The sequence below is a fragment of the Epinephelus moara genome, chromosome 20 (assembly GCF_006386435.1).
Source record: "Epinephelus moara isolate mb chromosome 20, YSFRI_EMoa_1.0, whole genome shotgun sequence".
Taxonomy (NCBI): Eukaryota; Metazoa; Chordata; class Actinopteri; order Perciformes; family Serranidae; genus Epinephelus; species Epinephelus moara.
The window spans coordinates 25,608,970-25,622,262 of NC_065525.1; the positions used below are offsets into that span (position 1 = coordinate 25,608,970).

Sequence of the window (13,293 nt, forward strand, 5' to 3'; positions counted from 1 at the left end):
TGCACCAGTGTGGTCTACTTACTATAACAGCCATTAGTTTGTGTTTGCCTATTTTTGGAAACAGATTACATGACGTCTGTTGTAATCCACATTCAAGTATGAAATAATTTGTTTTTGTTCTATCACAACATGCTTGCATTCATAGCAATAACAGATATATTGCCTGGAATATCTGTACATCTGTAGAGGAGGTGACACCTGACTGAATGGGTGTCTTTTATTCTCTATATTTGTTTAGACATATTCCACATCTATAACCTTGCAGTCAATAAAGTGTTGTTCTGGAGAGATTAGAGAGTTTAATTCCCCTCCTGCTGCTTCACTGGGTGACAGGACAGGTCTCTGGGTAAGAACTGGCTGACTGACTGGCTGAATGCCCATCTGGACAATAGTTTTGCTTAAAACCAGGCTGGAAGTTAGTTAGCTCACTGGCTACGCTCTTGTTAGAGTCCTGGATGACTGACTAGCTGGCTGGCTGGCTGGCTGACCTATGATGTAGCTCACTCGGCATGACAGTGGGGGATGCATGTATACCATCTGGAGGGTGCAGCCGCACCTGGCTGGCTGGTCACTGAAAGAACATCAGAGTGAAGGGACGAGAGAGAAACTTGGGTTAGTAATAGGAATCTGAATCTGTCATTCCTGCCATGAGTTAAAGGGCAACTTTAGCATTTTTCAACCTGGATCCTATTTTCACATATTTTTGTGTTTAAGTGACTAATGGGAACAAAAAATTTTAAAATTGGTCTACTGTACTGAGAGAGAGGGCTGCAACTGCACAATGTAAGCAGATGGGGCAATTGTGCACCGTGACTGTACTTCCATTAAAAGTGGTTATTTTTGCCACATGCAGACTCAGAATGTTATAAGTGAATTGTCTCTTTACATTTTGTTTGATCTGGTCTGTTTGTCATTGTGTCCAAGCTGCGCAAAGTGTAGCATGACATTTTGGGGGCAAAATTTGGGTATACATGGACACAAACCATTGGTTTTTTTTCCGTTTTCTAATGTTTTAGATGACAATTAACTACATTTTCTGTATTGGTGCACAACCAAGAATTTATCCCGGCACTACTTTCTCCAACTCTCACTTGCATCGTTGTCTTCCACCAAAAAGTAACGTCTCATGAGATTTCAGAACAAGGCTTCTCTTTGAGCAAGACTTATACACAATAACAAACTAACTGGATCAAGTAAAAAGAGACACTACAGACACTTCCATAACAATCTGACCCTGTCTGTGGCAAAAATAATTAACTTTTAATGGGTGTACAGTGATATTGCGCAATTGCCCCATCTGGTTACATTGTGGGCATTGCTCAGCTGCAGCCCTCTCTCTCAATACTGGACCAATTTCAAAAATTGCTGTCCCCATTAATCACTAAGACACAAAAACATGGGAAAATAGGTTCCAGGTTGAAAAATGCTGACGTTACCCTTTAAGCTGCTACTGTTTTCTACACCTCTCTTCACATTGCTATATATGTTCCATTAGCTTGGAGTGTCTCGGTGTCCCTCGTGTGTTTGCTCCTTGTCCAGGTACTTTGTGCCTGAAGATGTGAGTGTCAGACCTGCCTTAAATCCATCTCTACTCTCCCCCTCAAGTCCCACCAATCAGAGACTGTGACTGGCTGAGGCTCCTGGGGATATATGGTCAATAAATAATGACAAATCTCCAGGAGGCACATCGGGGCTTTCCCTTCCTGTCTCAGCTCTGTATTCCACGCACACGCTCCTCAGATGTACTCTTAGAAACTAAGACGCAGAAAAGGAAGGTGTGTGTGTGGGGTGGATGTCCTTTCTCTGAGGCAACACTGAGAAAGGCAGTATGTTCCTTTGAAAATAGCAGCTATCCGTTGTCACCTGTCCCCCATAGGAGGAAGGCTACGGGCAATGTCTGTCAGAGGACAAAAGAGGATGCAATTTATTCTACTCTCCTCTTGGTTCAGCTCAGAATGAAGGAGGCAAACACTGAGAGAGGAAGCGGGGTGCAGCCGGTTCAAAGGCATTGGGACTCATCCAAAAGTGAACTGGAGAGAAAGCCAGGGAGGAAGGAGGGGGAGTTGGAGAAGGAAGAATGAGAAAGAGAGAACAGAGGAAGATGCAGATTGAGTTAAAGGATAATTCCGGCTCATTATAACTCGGGTCTTATTTGTCTCTTGGCCATCATTCCTGTTGCTAATACGAGAACTGCACTCACCAAGATCATTGTCTTGCGAACGTAGGAACATTTTTTTGAAAGAAGTCCGAACTGGGGCACGAAATAGGAGCGGTAAGCAGATCATACAGTTCAGATATCTAACTTTGTCCAAAACCCAAATATGTTCACTTTACCATGATGAAAGACAATGAAAAGTGTCAATCCCTTATATCTGAGGAGCTGAAAATAGGGGATGTTTGGTATTGTTGCTTTTGCTTGAATTATTAAAATGGTTGTTGATGATTGTTGTGTCAAACAGGTACTTGGTTCACCTGTATACAGGGGAAAAACAAAGGTAAATGGTCTAATTATTACCCAGATTGTCCTCCGCAAAAATTCATTACAGTTTACTGACTGACTTTCTGGTGCAACAGTGACCAGCTGCACTGGTGCAATGAGGGGTTATCACTGACGCTTGAGGCACACATATTTCTCGTTTTAACTCCAAAGAAAGTTGGCCTGTTAATTACTTGTCTGATGATCTCTTATTTTTGGCACACTAGACTGCAATGTCCCAATGTTCCCACATCTTAGCGATGACTCTGGTGAATAGGAATCATGGCCAAAACTATAAAATAATACTAAAATACAATGAAGTTATCCTTTGAGGTGAAAAAGAGAGACGGGATCCTAGTAAGTGGCGTCGTTTTGCAATTGCAGCTGAACCTGCGGTGTAGCACAGCTACACATTGTCTCCATCCTTCACCAAGGTCAACAGAGAGGCTGGAGCTCGGCCACGTTGTGTCAGTGCTCTCCCAGAGGCTAACCGGTGCACTCAGCCCTCTGCAGCAACCCTCAGTACCAGCCAATGCCAACAGATTAGGAGCTCAACACCTGGGGTGACAAAGAGGTGGTGGAGGGTAATGGTGTCATTAGCAGGTACCATGGAGACTTTCCCCAGCACCAATTTGTTCCCAAGGAACAATGTCAAACCCCATCTGCCAGTGGAGGAGAGCCAAGAAAAAGAAACATTTACCTAATGATACACCTAACACACAGTCACCGGACATTTGTGGACCATTAGTTAAGAGATGGAATGAGCAGCACACACTCCAAGAGACACCTCACTTACCTTCAGGACTGAAAGGCATGATTTAACTCATACTGTGTAGAATCATAATTCATTCAGACCTCTCCCACAAGCCAGGCAGAAAAGGTATTAATTTAATAAACCTGTAAAGAAAAACCCTGTCTGGAAGCGGAGTAAATGGCAGTGATGGATTACTCCAAGCTCAGAAACTTAATTTTAGGAAAATCACTTTAAACCTTGAACGCTGAAGACCTGAAGTATTTATGAGGAAGTGAGGCTGCTTCAGCAGTGGAGAAGGCCGAGGAAGGTAATCACCTCACTCTCTCCCAGGGTCACGGCAGGTGCGGATCGAATGGGCAATAGCTCACAGGTTGGTCACAAATATGTGCGCACAAGCCAACATCACACACACATACACACATATGCTGCTAGGAACATTGTGTGGAGCAAGTGAGAGATGCAGGGTGGCATGTGGTGTGGATAGGTTCATAAAGACATCAACAGGCCAGCAGCTGCGGTGCTGAGGGAAGATCGAAGTGTGCCCGACAGCAGCGCAGGGCGAGGGGATTAGATCATGAGACTGATCAATAGTAACCTCAGATGGAAGTGAAGGCATGCTTTATATGACGCTGGCAGCAGCGACCCTTGCAGTGTAACGGCCAGACAGGACAGAGCTGACAAAAACGAGTGACTGGCACACAGGAAGGTGTCCGGTCGCTCTGTTGGGGCCCATTCACAAAGACAGGACAGAGCTTTGGCTCCGGCCCCAGCTAAGTAACTCTTACTGAGGTGGGGAGCCTATCGCAAGGAGCATCTCTTTCATTATACTGTCTCCTGTAATTGAGATGGGATAAAACACAATGTAAACTCATTAGGTACAAGTTAAATGGAAATTAAATCAGAGAGGCGGTGCTCTGTTTATGTTTGTGAGTTAAAAGATGGAGCGAGAGAGAAGGGAAGGGCTGCAAAGGGAAAATTCATTCATTCAGAAGTAATGAGTCTGAAAGACTCTATCAACTCGTCCGAGGTATTGATTGTTACACACATACACACACAGACACACACACACACACAAACAACCAATGAACAGCTGCAAACACCAACCTCTCCCTCAGAATGTTTGCAAAGAAAAGCCTAAAATAGTGTCGCTCTGAACGACTTGCGCTGCTGTGCAAGGCCTCTAAATAATTGATTGGAACTCTTGATTGATGTCTTGATTGCACATTTACAACAGAGCAACTTTGCTTGGTGAAAAACTCCAACACATTAGGGTACAGACCTGTGGCAGCTGCCACACAATTACATTTGCTTCCAAAACGATTAATCATGCTACGAGTCTGGCAAAATTCTCTGCACGGCAAAGACTCAGAGCACTGTGGCAGCCATTCATTCATTCAAGCACACCTGAATAATGATGTTTTTCTTAAACAATGCAAATTATTTTTTACAAAAAATATCTTCAGATGTAACACTTTAGTACAGTAGTAGTTCCCAACCTATTTGGCCTTTCCCCGTCCATACGAGACACTTTATAGATATTAGGTCTGCCCCCTAATAGTCGACCAAATTTTTTTTTTTTTTTTTTTTTTAATTTTATATACTTTATTAATCCCCGAGGGGAAATTCAATTTTTTCACTCTGTTTGTCAATTACACACAGGTTCGAACACACACATGCACAAACAAGACCTATACATGCACTAAGTGGAGAGATGTCAGAGTGGGCTGCCCGTGACGGGCGCTCAGAGCGGTTGGGGGGTTCGGTGCCTTGCTCAGGGGCACCTCGGCAGTGCCCAGAAGGTGAACTGGCACCTCTCCAGCTACCAGTCCACGCTCCACATTTTGGTCCGGACGGGGACTTGAACAGGTGACCCTCCGGTTCCCAACCCAAGTCCCTATGGACCGAGCTACTGCCGCCTCCAAATGTAAGTCGTCCAGCAAGGTCATTAGTCGGCAAGTTTCCATTGGTCGCTTAGTTGCAGAAAAAACAAACAAACAAACAAGAAACTCTACTAGGAGCTGCGCCTTGTCAAAATAAATCAAAACCTATGTGACTGGACCATGTGGGATTTTAATTTGAAAGGACTGACACAGGAAGTGGCCACACTCAGCAGTCAGACAGGAGTCACGTTAATTTACACGGCAGGTCAAAATCTAAAGTGTGGGGTCATTGTGAGAAGGTGAAGGACGAACCCAAGGTGATATATAAAGTCATCTTCATTGGTCGACTACAAACATGACGTATCATCTGAAACATGGAAGTAGCTACATGCCCATTAGCCACTTAGCACAATTATTACTGCTTTGCCGACAGCATCATTAACAGGCGGCTCGCTCAGTGTGTGACGTGCACTTGTAGCTAAAATATAGGCCTATATTAATGAAGGTTCATTAGTACGGTTTTGTATTTCTCTGTAATGTAGCACAGTGTTAACAATGTTACTGATACTATTCTTTCTCACACCTTCAACTCAAACCATTGTGTTGCCCCGCCAAAATATATAATTTAATAATTAAATTAATATTGCAAACATGTGGCCGACTAGTCGACTAAGGGCCCTAAATGATGACTATTGGGCGACTAGGAAAATTCTTAGTCGGGGGCAGCTCTAATAGATTTACTATGCAGGATTTTCCTAAAATATATACATGCATACATGAGTCCTCCCTCTCAATCATCACTTATGATGCACTAGAAATATGTGTGGTGGTGTATTTTTTCTCCAGAGACTCTACCCTCTGCCTGTATTTTCTTATCTTCTGTGTTCAGGATGTTTATGGGTGTGTACCCCCACAGTGCTTAAGTTATGTTGGGGCTTTATAAAAAAATAAATAAAATTAATTACAACCTAAATATTTTTTAAGAAGTACTTTTGTTCATTTTATAGATTATTTTGACGAGCTATGCTCTTTCTCCAAGTGGTGGACATCTCATGAATCTCTCTGACTGTTAGCTAAAACATGTGAGCACTGGAGCAAACCTTATGAATCTAATGTATCCCCTTTGAAGGTGTAAGGGGAAATGTCAGATGCTACTTCTGCAACATTTTAAAATGATACTACTTGACTCAGGTCCTGTGTCTCCTCTCAATTACTCTCTCTCTGCACTGATAACTATATCGCCCCGTGGTTCCTCCAGTATAAACTTCAACCAATTCACACCAATCTGCTGAGCTCAGCAGGCTCAGGCAGGGGAAAATGGACCACAACTGTGCGCCTGCAGGCTACTGAGCAGCAGAGGTTGGAGGACTTCATCCCATTCAGGCTGTTCAAACTCTCTATGTTACACTTGTGACTTAACTTACTCATTTAATTCCTGATATATGCATTTTTTTTTTCTACACGAGAGCTTCTGTTTCCTGAGAAAGCACTGGTGGGGCATTCGCTTCGATTGTTGGATATCAAGACAAATGCCAGCATAACTACTGGCTAAATCCTTTCCTGTGTAACCACTGCTGAGTCATCTGTGTTATCACAGCCAAAAGAGGCAAAGAAGCCCTGAGAGAGGAAAACCAGCTAAGCAATAAATATGCTGAATAAAGTGAAGTTATCACAGGTAATCAATTGTACATTCTACTTCTACGTTTCATTGCTATTAATCTCCCACAGTCTCATGCCTGGGGAATTAGCAAACGCTTTTGCGGTAAATTAACAAATCAAAGGCCTAATCGATTTCAGATGCCAATAAACAAAGTTTAGGCTTGAGCATTCTCTTTGGGTAATTAGCAAACTTTTTTTCTTCTCATTAATGCAGCCAGTTTTCCCAGTAAAACTAGCTCTTTCCACTGGTCTCAAAGCACAATCATCTCCCCACTCCTTACATCCTCCACCATGGTACAATCTAGCAGAGGGGACTCGGAGTCGGTCTTTGCCAGAGAAATGGGCCGCAGATACTACGCAAATGGAGATGGATGGGGCTCCATGTGCAGAGCAGCAGACGAGCTGTCCCTGATAAATGGGTTTTCACCAGGACACTTGATCTCTCTCGCTCTCAGCCTAAAAAGCAATCTCACACTTTGCATGTCTGTGAATATTAACAAACCCTCAAACCCTGCACTCAAATGTCATCTATTGTGTCGCACATGGTGCCAGGCAAGAGAGCCAATTTGATGGAGAGGACTGTTCCTCTGTGTGTTTGAAATGGAGTCAGAGGGGGGAGAAAAGAGAAATCCTGCTCTCTTTTCAGACATCCATCAACACAGAACAGGTATAGTATGGCTGCGGTTCCAAAGCCCCATGAAATATTGCTGCTGCCAAGATTCATACTGGACTCTGGCAAGGTCCGTCAGTGCTATATTCTACAGTCTAGATTTTTCTAATTATTCCATTATACTTCAACCTTGACTACTGTCAACCGGCTGTAGGTTTGATTATGTGCATGTTGACATACTGCAGTTTACTGACTAGAGAACTTTATTTCACTGTGGAAGTCTGAGCACTGTTGAGTAATGTAATCACTCTGGGCTGGCCTGGGCTCACTTAACCTTATCTAATATCCGACATTTCACCCCGGCAGCGTATCAGCTAGCAACTGTGGCTGTCTCCATGCAATGTGGCACAGGGTTAATCCCACACTCCCGTCCAGTGTGGACAGATATGACATTCATCAAATGGAGCCATTTCCTTGTGATCTGCAGCCGGCAGCTTTGTGAATGAAAGTGTGGAGGAGGGTCGTCCTCCCTCCATCCTTCTCTTTATCTCCTCCGCCTCCCCTCTCCTCCAGTCAAAGCGGCAGGTTGACCCATATGAACCATCTGTCATTGCTGCGGTGCCTCACACCTCTCAGCCTGGCCCCTGGAGATCAACGGCATATGCTGCTGCTGCTGCTGCTGCTGTGGGCAGCAGGCTGATCTGGGGATGATAACACAGGATGAGTGCAGGATGTGCAGTGCAGGGTCCGGAGGCTGGGGCCAGGCAGAGAGATCCAGGAGCCTGAGCTCCCTTCAGTCTGGAGGTCACAGTGACAGGATTACGGTGGAGGAAAATCTCAACAAACCACTTTGCTGCTGCACCTTTGTTCAGACACATAAAACATAGTGGCTAATAAAAAAAATCACATCTTAATCATTATTTAAAGGTGCAGTCAGCGATTCTGATGCAATACACTTTTTCAAATTCAACAAATATCCATTCAGCCAGTCCATTCAGTGTGTGCGCTGAAATGTCCGGTGTTCATACACAGTCCTGGCTCTGTAAATAGGAAACAAAATGGCTCTATCCCAGCCAATCAGCAACAGGGGGTGTTCGTGCTTGTGCACAGGACAGGAGAAAGGCCATGGATGTATAAAGGCAAAGGCAGAGGGAGTGAGCGGGACAGTAAATCTGGCACATGCTAGTGTGCTGAATCCCACAGAGCAAAAGACTGTAGAAGGAAGGCAGCCTACTGGTGGCAAAACGAATTTTTGGCAAATGAAAACAACCTTTGATTTAAACAATGGATGCAACAGATGCACACTCCATTATGCTGCTTCCAAATTTTAACCACATTTTAAAATAAAGTACCAAAAATCATTTTAGAAGTCAGTTTGTGTATGCTTTGCAAGCTGTTGTCACTTACACTAATTACACAAGTCTGTTAGCTCTGTTGTCTTGGTTAGGTTGCTACAGTTGCTAAAATAAAAACATGACAAAGCATTCAACTCTTTTTTAAAAAATTCTGATATTCTGTATTTTCAAAAATAAATCTACTATTTAAAAACAAAATAAAATAAAACAATACTAATGAGACAATAATTAAGTGACCAAAGGTGGATGTGAAATCACACCGCCCTCATCTTAAGACCTTTCCAGCAAGTTCTGGAGAAGATGGTGCTGCCAAAATCTATTAATATTTCCATCCAGCTCACCACTGCACGGAATCTGCAAGGACTGCGTGTGCCCCTTGTAGTCCGCAAGAACATCCACCTCCTACATACTCGCCCACGTCTCCTGATAAAGAGCCACGAGGAGCTGCCATGCAAGACTAAATGCGCATCTCTGGTGTGTATCCTGCTCGTTTTTTTCCCACAATCATAAGGAACAAAACAAAACCGAGGCCTTAACACCAAAGATTTATTAATAAGCCCTTTCTTTTCCCATCTCTGACCACTGGTGTAAAGCTATGTAAAGCTCTGACCTTCACGCTTTTCCTTTCACCATGTTTAGATCCAAAAGACAACGCTGACCAGAAATCAATATAGCTTTGCAAAACAACATCCTGTATCTACTACCACAGGACAGAGTCGCGTCCACAAAATGACATAACCAAGATGAAAGGACTGTAAGTCATGGTAGCTTGAGAAAACAAACTGTCCTGCTTATCACCAAAATCGAAGCACAAAGCCACTGCAACACAATGAAAGTGGGTTTACATTCTTGTACACAATCATTTACAAGGTGCTAAATTTAGCCTACAGTATGCAGAGGAGTCTCCGTGACTACACATTCCAATAAACAAGAGCAGAGCGGTTTACAGAGCCGACAGAGCAAAGTAAATCATTTCACTGCTTTGCCATTAGGGCCTCTGATAGCCTTGATTAATCTAAAATCTTGCAGCATACAACACATCCTGCCTTTGTGTCATTCCTCTGATGTTACACACATGAGTCACAAAGGCAGCCAGAACCTGTGGCAACGAGCTAGCATTTTTCAAAGAGTGCTACCAAAAGACGAATGTGTGTATGAAACTGTGATGACAGGTATGTCTTGGAATGCCTGTGACCTTAAAATCAGGAATTCCAATCTAAAAAGCTCATTGAACAATGCGGTAATGTTCACATGGGTGTCAGATTGCACACGGTTTCTGCTGAATTCTTGAGGAGGAAGTTTCTCTGATCAGAGTGTGTGCTATCATACTTTTCATGATAAAGAATATTCTCATTGTTGACCTGATAAATCCCTCAGAGACATGTCCTGGCGCTGCATGACTTTTCCACTGCACGATGCCAAATCCCAGGGGACCAGGGTGTCATATGGTGCCATATGAGGGTGCCCACTGTGATGATAATTTTGCTGGGCTGCCAGATCCTGCCCTCTGCTGCGGCATTGCTACGTGTGTGTTTTCTGCCCTTTTTGTGAGCAAGACGGAGTGAGAAAGCTATGAGGTACGATAAGAGAGTGGGTGTTTGGGAAAGGACCCATCTGTCCCTGCCCTCCGTCCCACAGAGCCATCGGCCCGGACCGGGCCAGACCAGGCAAAGTCCAGCCGGACATGGTCAGCTGACACACCGGGGCTTGGATGGCGAAATGCCGGATGCTCTAATTAAGCTTATGCTGTTTGTCGACTTTCTCTGCATGGATGCCAGCATCGCAGCATGCCAAAGGGTTGTGAGTCACGCTTCCTGAGTGGAAAGCCATGGACACTTGCTACAGGGGTGCTCTAGCAGGGGCGTGTCCTGTCCTGAGAGTACTGAGCCTGCAGCATGGTGATATGGTGATAAGAAAACAACACGAACCCTGGACAAGCAGGCCTTGTGGACAGAAACAGCACCGCCACAGGGCTCTGACATTTCAGGAAAGCTACGGCGCTAACAACACTCTTTGTTTTCTGCCAGAAATCGACATTATGAACAGAAGCCTGTCTGGTGGCGAGAAATTGCTGTGTCATTGAGCTGAAATGAACACATCAGTGGAGACATTGTCCATTTAACATGGTGACACTAATAAATTTGTCGCCAAATATCCTCGACTCCCGGACTCTAATATAGAATGAGGGGTGATTCAATACGCCAGGTGTAATTACCATGTGCAATAATGAGCAATGGAGAGAGTGACGGCAGAGCCTTTCTCTGCCAGGGTAGATTATAGATTGCAGTAATTGCGATTCTGCCTTAATTATGGATGTAGCACTTTCACGCAACAAGCAGAGACAACGTCTCAGGCACCATATTTCTAGTATCTTCTTAACTGTGATGGCAAACATCAGGAACATCAATCAATATGTAATTACATTTTGGGCTCTTTAGTATATAAATTAATTATAGAAAGATTTCATTGATAATCATGAAACTAATTTGTTCCCAGCATCCTCAAAACGTGTGATGTTTGATATGCTTCAAATGATGGAAGTGTTCATGAGCTTCACGTTCCTTGAATACAGTGCCTTTTTTTCCTACATAACCACTCACAACGTCTCACTAATAACAGAATCATCTCAAGAGACTGTTTGACTGACTGTGGTCAAACTATCAAGCAGCAACAGAAAGTGAAGGGTGGTGTCGGAGTGAATTTGTGGGACGCACCCCTCTCTGTTGTCCTCTTCGTCCGGGTTCGAGATGAGCTGGGATCCAGCGAGGGATATGTCCAGGGCAGCCAAAGGCAAGTCTCTGTAGGCAAAGCTGACCAGCTGGACAGGGGCCACGCACTGGTTATCCTCCTCCACCTGCTGGGAGATCACCTCCAGCTCTGAGGCTCCGGCCTGGGGAGGTGCCCTATGGTATAAACACACACACACACACCACAACCAGAGCAGCATTAGAGTCAGAAGATGGATGTGTTGTTGGTGGTTTTGCATGTTATACCTCAATATACTGTAGCTAAAATTTGCATCTGCATGTTGTCACCCTGTGAAGTCGTGTGTCAGCTCTTTAGCAAGGATTTATGAGTTACATTGCAAGGTTGTATAAAAGTGTGCTGTTTATTTGAGTGCACCTACTTGGGAAATGCTCCAGGTAACAGAGTGTGATAATAACTGCTGGGACTACGCTTAATTTTGATGAATGAAAACACAAACATGGTGTGAAATTCCTTGTTTCCAGTGTTTACTGGCACCTTCAACAAGGGCACATTTACCTGGCAAGTGATGACAAGCTGATCTACATTTCTCATTAGCAGAGTATGCAGTGAAGTAAGTCTTAGACCACAGTAAATACGACAATTTGCATTCTATACATATGGCAATATTAAAAGTTTCTTTACGATATCGGCTTCAACAACAGAATCTAGTGTACTTTACATTTGTTCAGACTACTTTCCAAAGCATTCACTGGTGTTCCCAGGCAGCCATTTGTTTCCATTCATCACTATAGACTGAAACTCAAACTTAAAACTTGCTCGAGATGAGTGATCTGTTACAGTGAACAACTGCATTTGCATTTGGTGCATTTGCCCAGTTGTCAGCAGTTACCATTTTAAAAACTCTCCCTGCTGATGCACTCAAGGATGCTCCACAGCCCGATATTTCAGTTTCACTGAACTGGCATTATTCTTTTTACGACATTAATTATTCCTCTTCTGCATTTAAATATCTAAAAACATGCTCTTGAGTGCTCAAACTACAATACCTGTTAAAACCATGACTTATAACATGCTGTATCCACATACCCAGGTTTCTATTTAACAGTATAATGAAATAAATGGAAACCAAAGGCTGCTTGAAATCAATATAAAAACCTATGTTATACCATAGGGTATGGTTTGCACAGCTCAGTTACCAGAATAAAATGTTGATATTCCCATTCTCCATCTGGGGAAGGAAGGGATGGTGAATGGTGTGACACCTAGGCAAGTGACAATTTAACGATAGTCCGGGACATGGCCAGCTATGTTTGTACAACAAAAACAGGTGATTTTCAATGACAGTTGGGGACAACTGTGGTGGCAAAAATGCCAAGAAATACTTGACCCTTAAGGTCACCCCACGTTGGGCGCCAATGTTTTGAAGAAGGAGTCCTATGACAAACGATCAGTCTTGCAGTCTTTATGGGATTTTATTGAAGACACAAATACAACCTTGACATATCGCAACAATGAGGCAGCCCTGCAGAGCAGTTCACCGAACATTCTTATACTCCTCCTTGGATAAACATCATACCTAACTTTCCGTGTGTGTATGTGTGTGTGGGTGTGGGTGTGATTCCTGCCTTCTCCAGAACTTCCGCTTATCTTCATCTTAATACTTGGCGTTCTACCACAGTTTGTTCTGCCAACAACATCTATTTCCCCATCACAATGTTTGCCAGGTCACACTGCTCTAAGACTTCTCCCCAGAGTAAGACCATTCAGGGTTGCTCATTTGTAGTAAACATGTCTTGCTTCTAACTTGACCTTAAGGGTCAAGTATTTCTAGGCCTTTTCGCCACCACACA

The 13,293-nt window shown here is 43.7% G+C and overlaps 1 protein-coding gene across 1 annotated transcript in view; it reads right to left on the minus strand.

The window, feature by feature from the left end:
- The window catches only part of tmem266 (transmembrane protein 266), a 36,749-nt gene that overhangs the window by 11,659 nt on the left and 11,797 nt on the right, over positions 1-13,293 (minus strand). The window contains exon 3 of the mRNA XM_050073317.1: positions 11,449-11,637. Within this exon, the coding sequence (XP_049929274.1) occupies positions 11,449-11,637 (189 nt within the window). The remainder of the gene's footprint in view (positions 1-11,448; positions 11,638-13,293) is intronic.